The sequence below is a fragment of the Prunus mume genome, linkage group LG4, assembly GCF_029339155.1.
Source record: "Prunus mume cultivar Tortuosa linkage group LG4, ASM2933915v1, whole genome shotgun sequence".
Lineage (NCBI taxonomy): Eukaryota > Viridiplantae > Streptophyta > Magnoliopsida > Rosales > Rosaceae > Prunus > Prunus mume.
Window position 1 is genome coordinate 19,039,465 of NC_142701.1, and position 9,656 is coordinate 19,049,120.

General features: G+C 37.0%; 1 protein-coding gene across 1 annotated transcript; it reads left to right on the forward strand.

The window, feature by feature from the left end:
* Window positions 1-1,289: 1,289 nt before the first annotated feature.
* LOC103330213 (cullin-3B-like) lies at window positions 1,290-5,030 on the forward strand. Its single transcript, XM_089050016.1, has 2 exons — window positions 1,290-1,924; window positions 2,834-5,030. The coding sequence occupies exons 1-2, from the start codon at window positions 1,764-1,766 to the stop codon at window positions 4,872-4,874; spliced, it is 2,202 nt and encodes a 733-aa protein (XP_088906142.1). The 5' UTR covers window positions 1,290-1,763; the 3' UTR covers window positions 4,875-5,030.
* Window positions 5,031-9,656: the final 4,626 nt, after the last annotated feature.

The following is a 9,656-nucleotide window of genomic DNA, read 5'->3' on the forward strand; positions in this document are numbered from 1 at the left end:
ATGATGTTTGATTAAGATAGATCGACATGTTTATGACAAAAAAATAAAAATTATCGACATGTTATATTGTTGACATACTTAAGTGAAACTAACCGTCATATGGTATTATACATATTCTCTTTGTTATCAAAATCACAATCATGTTTCTCGAAATGTTTAATTATCGATTATTTTCTTACAATGGGAGCTTGTATGGGTAGATCTATTAAAGTGCAAGTAAAAGCACTTGTCTCCACTTACTCTTGCTAAATGGAATCAAACTGCTTGATAAAATACCTCCTAGGCAGAGAAAATAAGGGTTGAGACTTGGGTTGCAGTTGGGCTTGAGTGACAATGATGTTACTTTGGGAGTGACTAACAAAAATATTAGAATAGACTCCAACTATTTTTCGAATGGAAAAAATACTTCATGATAAACAATCTTCTTCATATATAGCCATAAATTCCCTAACCCTCTGTTTAAATGAAGGAATTGAAAATTACATAGAATTCTAATATGATGGAATTTAGATTTCCATTATTTCAATTTATGGCAATTGAAAATTTCAGTGTTTGAATTTATGTATGTCAAATTTTGTACATGACACTATGAAAATTGTGAAATGATACATGTTTTAGTGGAAATTAAACTCAAAAATTTGATGTCCTAATTTTCACGATTTTTTCCGAGTGTCATTTAATAAATTCAGTACTTAAGTTACCAAACAAGGGAATTGTCAATTTTTCCTATTAAATTCCCGACTTTTAGTTAAATTTCGAGTTATTTTTCCTCATCCAAACAGACCCAATATAAGCTATCTCATCTTTTGTCTCCATTGCAAATGCTCTACTCCTCTACTCGTGTTTTTCGTCTGACTCTCTACTTGTTATTCTCATTATTTTCTTCTGTTTTGTAAAGAAATTAGGTAGAATGTGTATAATTTGTGTATGAATATATTTATATATTCGCTGTTAGTTAATTGATAGTAGTGTTTTCTCGTGATTGTGATGTAAACCAAGAAGTAAACTAAAAATCCAAATGGAAAATATACGTTTACAAAAGTAGAAGGATAAATAGTGTTTTAAGAGGGAGATTTTTAGCTCCTGTGGGTGAGGCGATGGAGCGGCGGCGACCCACATGTACACGTTACTAGAGTTGGATTCTCAAAAGAGCCCATCCATTTGCAGGGTTAGACTGAAGGGGAAGTGGGGTTGAATGGTCTTTATATTTCTCTCTCTCTCTCTCTCTCTCTCTCTCTCTCTCGGTGTGCTTGCTTTCAAATCAAAAGAGACCTAAAGACGAGAAAAGAGTTTTATTATTATTATTATTATTTTGGGTAAAGGAGAAAAGAGTTGTTGTACTGAAGAAAAAGAAAGAAAGATGAAATAATGAAACAACTTCTTAGAAGTGCAATATTTTAATTCGTCATTTTCTCTCTCTTATCTCTCTCTCTCTCCTTTCCTCTCCGGTATCATCATCCCCAATTTATGCTTTATTTCCACTGATTCATCCCCCTTTTCATTCCGAAACCCTAATTTTATTATATTTCTTCATCTCAAACCCCCTTGGACTCCAAAACCCCTTTCTCATGCTCTAATTTTGTTCGATCGTATTATAAATTCGGGTCAACCGCTAGGGTTTTCTCACCGAACCCAAACCATTCAATCTCAATCGGGTTTTTTGGTTTTGGATTGAGGGTTTGCGAAGCTTCTTTCAGGTTCGATTCAAACCGAGGATCGGTTTTATCGAGTATTTAGGGCCTGCGATAAGTTAAATTTGTGAAATGAGTGCTCAGAAGAAGAGGAACTTCCAAATTGAGGCCTTTAAGCATCGGGTCGTGGTTGATCCCAAGTACGCAGAGAAGACCTGGAAGATCCTTGAGCATGCGATTCACGAAATTTACAATCACAATGCTAGCGGGCTTAGCTTCGAAGAACTTTATAGGTTTGTGACTTTTGCGTACACCTAGCATATGTATGTATGATCTATTTTGGATTCTCGAAGGTCACTTTTTGTTTGGGTCTGTTGGAAATGGTTGGATAACTTTATTTTTGAGCATTATTAGATTTTGATGGCTCTGTTTTCAGTAACTCGTGTCAGTCTGATCCCCTTACTCTTAAGTTACTTTCCGGGTGCAAAATTGCTTTTTCATCTGTTTTATTTTCGCTGATCCATTTTTCAGATTATATGTTGATTTCAGTCTAACTGATGGCCTTATGGTCTTCTTGCATATTGATAGGGTGAGAGCTTAGTGTGGGTTTTTATGGCAGGAAAGTGCATGGTTCTAGGCTGTCTAAAGAGTTGGAATATCTTGGAGAGTGTAGGCATATTTGGTTCCAAAGTTCATTTTTGATTTTTCTAGGATATCGATTCTTTACAGTTGATCACAAGGTTTCTAGGATATCTTGGCAGTTGATCATGAGGGGTCAAGGATATCTGTTCTATTCTACAATTTGTGCTCATTCATGCTTGAGAATGTTACTATTCTCTCTTCTATTTCCTTCTTGTTCATTTGATGGTTATCTGTCACGCATTTTACTTTCTGCACTTTAATTTTGCTCCTTTTTTGACTTGGGTGAGTTCCCTATCATTTTTCTGTTTTTCCTTTCTGTTTTTTGTTGTCACAATGGGTTTTGTATTTCATGATTCTAGAATGATCCTGTGCATACTTTGGGTGCATGCCTTGATGTTGTGTGCATACTTTGGGTCACATAGGTTGGGGGAAAAAAGTGGGTAGAAAAAGTTAGAATAAGTAACATTTTCAATTGGTTATATCTCATCAGTGCAAGACTGTTTCTTTCACATCTGGAAACTTTATGCTTCTGATGTTTAAGAATATTTGCATACATTCAGGAATGCCTACAATATGGTGCTGCACAAATTTGGAGAGAAACTCTACGCTGGTCTGGTGACAACCATGACTTATCATCTAAAAGAAATATCTAAATCAATTGAAGCTGCTCAGGGAGAGTTGTTTTTAGAAGAGCTGAACAGGAAATGGGCAGATCATAACAAGGCATTGCAGATGATTCGAGACATATTGATGTACATGGACAGGACTTTTATCCCAAGCACCCACAAAACCCCCGTGCATGAGCTTGGGTTGAACCTGTGGAGGGATGTTGTAATTCACTCTAGCAAAACCCAGGCTAGGCTTTTGGATACACTTCTTGAGCTTGTGCATAGAGAAAGGAGTGGCGAAGTAATTAACAGAGGCTTGATGAGGAATATTATAAAAATGTTAATGGATTTGGGTTCTTCTGTTTACCAAGACGACTTTGAGAAGCATTTTCTTGAGGTTTCAGCTGATTTTTACCGTTGTGAGTCCCAAGAGTTCATAGAGTCATGTGACTGTGGGAACTATTTAAAGAAGGCTGAGAGACGCTTAATGGAAGAAATGGAGAGAGTGTCCCATTACTTGGATGCTAGAAGTGAAGCTAAGATAACAAATGTGGTGGAAAAGGAGATGATCGAAAGTCACATGAACAGACTAGTTCATATGGAGAGCTCAGGTTTAGTTAATATGCTTGTGGATGACAAATATGATGACTTGGGAAGAATGTATAGTTTGTTTCGCAGGGTGCAGAACGGACTTGTGATAGTCAGAGATGTCATGACTGCTTACATCCGGGATACTGGCAAACAGCTAGTTACTGACCCAGAAAGATTAAGGGATCCTGTAGATTTCGTGCAGCGTCTCCTGGATTTGAAGGACAAATATGACAAAGTTATCAATTTGGCATTTAACAATGACAAGACATTCCAGAATGCTCTAAATTCTTCTTTTGAATACTTCATTAATTTGAATGCCAGGTCCCCTGAATTCATTTCTCTGTTTGTGGATGACAAACTTCGGAAAGGATTAAGAGGGGTCAGTGAGGAGGATGTAGAAGTTGTACTGGACAAGGTCATGATGCTTTTCCGTTACCTTCAAGAGAAAGATGTTTTTGAAAAGTATTACAAACAACACTTGGCAAAGAGGCTTCTTTCTGGTAAAACTGTTTCTGATGATGCAGAAAGAAGTCTTATTGTTAAGCTCAAAACAGAGTGTGGATATCAATTCACTTCTAAATTGGAGGGTATGTTCACTGATATGAAGACCTCTCAGGATACAATGCATGGATTCTATTCAGCCGTTGGACATCAGTTAGGTGATAGCCCAACACTAGCTGTTCAGGTCCTCACAACAGGTTCCTGGCCTACTCAGCCAAGTGCCACATGCAACCTTCCAGCAGAAATTTTGTGGGTATGTGAGAAGTTCAAGAGTTATTATCTCGGGACCCATACGGGGCGGAGATTGTCCTGGCAAACAAATATGGGTACAGCTGACTTGAAAACGACTTTTGGAAAGGGCCAGAAGCATGAGCTGAATGTTTCCACGTACCAGATGTGCGTGCTGATGCTATTCAACAACACTGACCGGTTGACCTATAAGGAAATTGAGCAGGCTACGGAGATTCCAGCCTCTGACTTGAAGAGGTGTCTGCAATCTCTGGCCTGTGTTAAAGGGAAGAATGTTCTTCGGAAGGAGCCAATGAGCAAGGACATAGCTGAGGACGATGCCTTCTTCTTTAATGACAAGTTCACAAGCAAGTTCTTCAAGGTAAAGATAGGTACTGTGGTTGCGCAAAGGGAGTCTGAACCAGAAAATCAAGAAACCAGGCAGAGAGTAGAGGAAGACAGGAAGCCCCAGATTGAGGCAGCAATTGTGAGGATCATGAAGTCAAGGCGGGTACTGGATCACAATAATATTGTTGCTGAGGTCACGAAACAGCTGCAGGCGCGATTCTTGCCCAACCCTGTTGTAATAAAGAAACGAATCGAGTCCCTCATTGAGCGGGAGTTTTTGGAGAGGGATAAAACAGATAGAAAATTGTACAGGTACCTTGCTTGAAGAAACAGTATGTTTTGATTTATTTTGTTATGGCTGCTCATGGCACAAGCCTGTATGATTTATCCTACATTTGGTTAGTTGGAATGTTGTTCTTTGATCATTACGGGCTCTGGGTGGATTCGAATGAAGTTCAATTAATGCCTCTTTGTTGTTTAATCTCCCCTCATGTTTATTATTAAACTTTTCTGAGTCGGATGGATAGAAATGCGGAAATCATAGGAAGTAATCATATTCTGCCTCCTATCTAATTTTGATCACTAGTATACCATTTGCCCTCATCCTGTGCTGGGTTTGTGAAAATTATTGCCATGGCTTCGTCTCGCAGACCTTGTGGCATGTTTGGGTTAGCCTCTAAGGTTTGTTTTAAGCTTAGCTCGTGCAGCTTTGAATTCTCTATGATACACGTTCGTGTTAACTAAGTGCATGTGAAATCTTTGATATAATCTTTCATGGAGAATACCGTTTCATGCTGATGCTGGGTAGCAGAGCCTTCGTTGTCAGCCCAAGTTAGGTAGTCGCCTTCTAAAACAAACCAGAGAAAAAATGAACTCGCAGATGGAGACTATTCATCGCTATAACCAGGTGGAAAACTTTTTCTTCCTAATTCCAATTTCGTTATGTGAAATCCTACTTCGATTAATTGACAAAGTAAAACAGTTTGAAGGATCCATCCAAAGCAAGGCAAGTATTTAACAATGTTGTGAATCCTCCATGTCAACAGTATGTAATTCTTTCCAATTTTTGTACAGGCTTCATTTTTCCCTATGTTATAATGTCAATACCACTTTCTTCAATTCCTTTGTCGACCAATGATTCTTGGGGACCCAAAATTGTGTGTAGAGTTTGCTTTGATCTCGTGAGGGTGAGGGTTTTCAAATATGTTTCTCTCTTTCCCAGGGTTTCAGCTGTGGTCTGAGGCTTCTGGTGTTCTTTCAATTTGTTCCGCTTTTGCAATTATTGTTAGCTGAACCAGTTTCATTTCTCTTTAAAAAATCAGAATATATCTTTTTGCAAGTATTCTTAGTTGAAGCCTGGTAATTCCACCAACGATTTTTTTATTTTTTATTTCATTCCCGAAAAAGAAACTGATCCAACTAAAGAATAATCTCAGCAAAAACTGAACAAACTGAGACAACAATTGAACACCAGAGAGACGAACACCGGAGTTTAGGATTTATCAAGAGCTTAACGGGTGGAAGTAAACTTCATGAGTCGGACGTGAGATGTTGGAGGAAACCAAACAAATTGTAGTCACTAATATGATGCTGATTTGTTTAGTACCCTCTAACACTCATATACGACTATTAAATTGAGAAATAACCAGTAATTTTCAGTTTAGATACCGGAAATGAGATATTGGAGGAAATTAAACAAATTAAAAATTTCACATTGAGATTGAGAGTTTAATTTGTTTAGCTTCCTCCAACTCTCACTTACGACTTTTAAATGGAGTAATAACCGAGAATAATTTTTAGTTTAGATGTCGGATATGAGATATTGGAGGAAACTAAACAAATTAGGAGTTTCTCATCGAGATAGAGATGTTGTAATTTGTTTAGTCCCCTCCAATTCTCACATACGACTTTTAAACAGAGCAATGGAGTGTTGGAGAGATTTGAGAGAGCCATATGCTAAAAGGGGTGAAAGGTTTTGGGCTTTGAATACAATGAATAGGTTCAGCTTCCTGCAACTCTCAACTACAGCCTCTTTCATTTTGAGTAAGTGCATGCTTTTGTGGGAAGTGGTGTTGAAGACTGAAGAGCAACCATGTATTTATAATAATAGCATGTGCTCACGAGTCACATCTCAATGAGAGAAGAAGAAGAGGCAGAAGACCGAACATGTTTCATTCATGCATTGGTGCCTTCCAGGAAGCAAAATTTGCATGATAGTACGGACAGTACAGATATAATAGACTATGTACGTACGGTATAATATACGTATAATGTAACCTAAATCTCAGAGACAACAAATTAAAACAAAATTATAAGACTCGGTAAACCCAGTGCGGTAGTTTTGGGCTGACTTGAAATTTATGGGATCTATTGGGGGCTGTGAGGTGCAACATTTTCATGGAAATCTCAAGTCTTTGCATTTTGCAATAGACTACTTGTACCATAAATAAACTCAAAACCAAATTAATTCTATAAAAACCCCCAAAAAAAAAACCCAAATTTGAACAGAATTTCCAGTTGTTTTAGTTTAGTTGGTATCTGAATTACCATTATTGCCCTTGGAAATATTGTTATTCACAAAACCCCTTGTTTCATATTGCTTGTGTTGAACCTGTGGAGGAAACTCAGGCTAGGCTTTTGGATACACTTGTTGAGCTTGTGCATAGATAAAGGAGTGACGAAGTAATTGACAGAGGCTTGATGATAAATATTATCAAATTGTTAATGGATTTGGGTTCTTCTATTTACCAAGACGACTTTGAGAAGCATTTTCTCGAGGTTTCAGCTGATTTTTAATGTTGTGAGTGTCAACAGTTCATAGGCCTTGTTTGATGGGTAGGATAAGTAGTGAGATTGGATTATTTTAATTCAATTTCATGCTTGGTGGTAAAAAATGAATGTGGATATGATAGAAGATAATTTCATCATAATCATATTATGTGTATTTTTGTATGATAGTTTATCTCACGAAAAAATAACGTGGGATACATAATCTCATTACTCCAATCTCTTGACCTTGAACTCAAGACTTGGGAGTCACCATACAAACTCTAAACACTAGTGAGAATGAAGAATACTTATCCTTTCCAATCCAATTCTAGTCACCAAACATGACCACATGTGATTGTGGAAACTATTTAAGGAAGGCCGAGAGACCAAGGGTTGGTTGTTAGCTTGGTTCGGGAAGCTTTGAATTCTGTATGATACTTGTGCTATTTAATGTTCATGCATGTGAAATCTTGATCGATATATATGATGCAGATGTGCTCTCCATAATCATTATCTTAATCCGTTTTTTATTTAATTTAATTTTGTTGTGAATAAAAAAAGTGCATGTCCATTGGATATTAATGATTTCTCTTTATTAGGTTTAGGTGCTCTTTTTCTTATTTCTCTGCAAATCCTTATATTCTTTAATCAAAGGTTTTGTGTTGTCTCTCCACTAATTAGTGTCATGGGATTTGCCTTTCTTCCCTAACATAATCCATATAATCTTCTAAAACAAACTATTTCATCGTCCACTTTTAGAGGATTCAAAGCAAATGGTTGATTAGCTACTTGGGCCGATTGACTTGATTCGCAATTTCAGATTTGAAGTCACAAATGAGGAGAAGAGACTTGATGGGCACCTTGGCAAGCTTGACGGCGACCAGAAGTTATTTTACAATGAGATATTTGTGTTTAAAATTTTGAACTTAAGGTGGGATAGTATAGCCGAGCGGCTATACCGAGGTTTTTCTATTTTTTAAAAATAGCATAGCCGGTCGGCTATACTTGGTTTTGTAAATGTTTATTTTAAAATATAGTATAGCCGTCCTTTAAAAAAAAAAAACAGTGTAGCCAAGCGGCTATACGGTTTTTATGCGTGGGAGCCTGTTCTCTAGGTTTTTTGTTTTTTAAACTATTATAGCCGTGCGGCTATACGTGGGTTTTTAAATTGTTTTAAAAATCGTATTCCCGACTGGCTATACTTTATTTTGTAAATGTTTATTTCAAAATATAGTATAGCGCTAGACCTGTATAGCCGCGAGGCTATACTATTTCTGACAGCTAGGCGGGTCCTTTTAAAAAAATATATATATTACAGCCGTCTGGCTAGACTCTTTTTTTTTTTAAATAAAAATTTTAGTGTTGTGTTGTGAATCCTCCATGTCAACAATCTCTAATTCTTCAAAAAATTTATACAGGCTTCAATGGTTTTATTGACCAACGATTGTTGGGGACCCAAAATTCTGTGTAGAGTTTGCTTTGATCTCGTGAGGGTGATGGATTTTCAAATATGTTGTTTATCTCTCTCCCTGAGGTTCAGCTGTGGTCTGAGGCTTGCTGTGTTTTTTCAATTTGTTCTGCCTTCGCAATTATTCTTGGCTGAACCAGTTTCCTTTCTCTTTCATAAATCAGAGGAAATGTTTTTGCAACTGTTCTTAGTTGAAGCCTGGTAATTCCATCAGCCAATTTTCAACTTTTTTTTTAATTCCAGAAAAAGAAACTGATCCAGCTAAAGAGTAATCTCACCAAAACAGAACAAACCGGAAAAAGCATTAGAAGCCTGAGACAACACTTGAACACCAGAGAGACGAACAACGGAGTTTAGGATTTATCAAGAGCTTAAGGTGTTGGAGTAAACTTTAGGAGTCGGAGATGAGATGTTGGAGGAAACCAAACAAATTGTAATCACTAATATGATAGCCAATTTGTTTGGTACCCTCCAACACTCATATACGACTATTAAATTGAGAAATAACCAGTAATTTTCAGTTTAGATGTCGGAAATAAGATATTGGAGGAAATTAAACAAATTAAGAATTTCTCATTGAGATTGAGAGGTTAATTTGTTTAGTTTCCTCAAACTCTCACTTACGATTTTTAAATGGAGTAATTACCAAGAAGAATATTTAGTTTAGATGCCGGAGATGAGATATTGGAGGAAACTAAACAAATTAGGAGTTTCTCATTGAGATAGAGAAGTTGTAATTTGTTTAGTCCCCACCAATTCTCACATACGACTTTTAAACAGAGCAATGGAGTGTTGGAGAGATTTGAGAGAGCCATATGCTAAAAGGGGTGAAAGGTTTTGGGATTTGAATACAATGAAATAGGTTCAGCT

Coding starts and splice junctions, on each gene's coding strand:
- LOC103330213 (XM_089050016.1), top strand. CDS start 1,764: ATGAGTGCTCAGAAGAAGAGGAACTTCCAAATTGAGGCCTTTAAGCAT. Junction 1,925..2,833: donor AGCTTCGAAGAACTTTATAG/GTTTGTGACTTT, acceptor GCATACATTCAG/GAATGCCTACAATATGGTGC.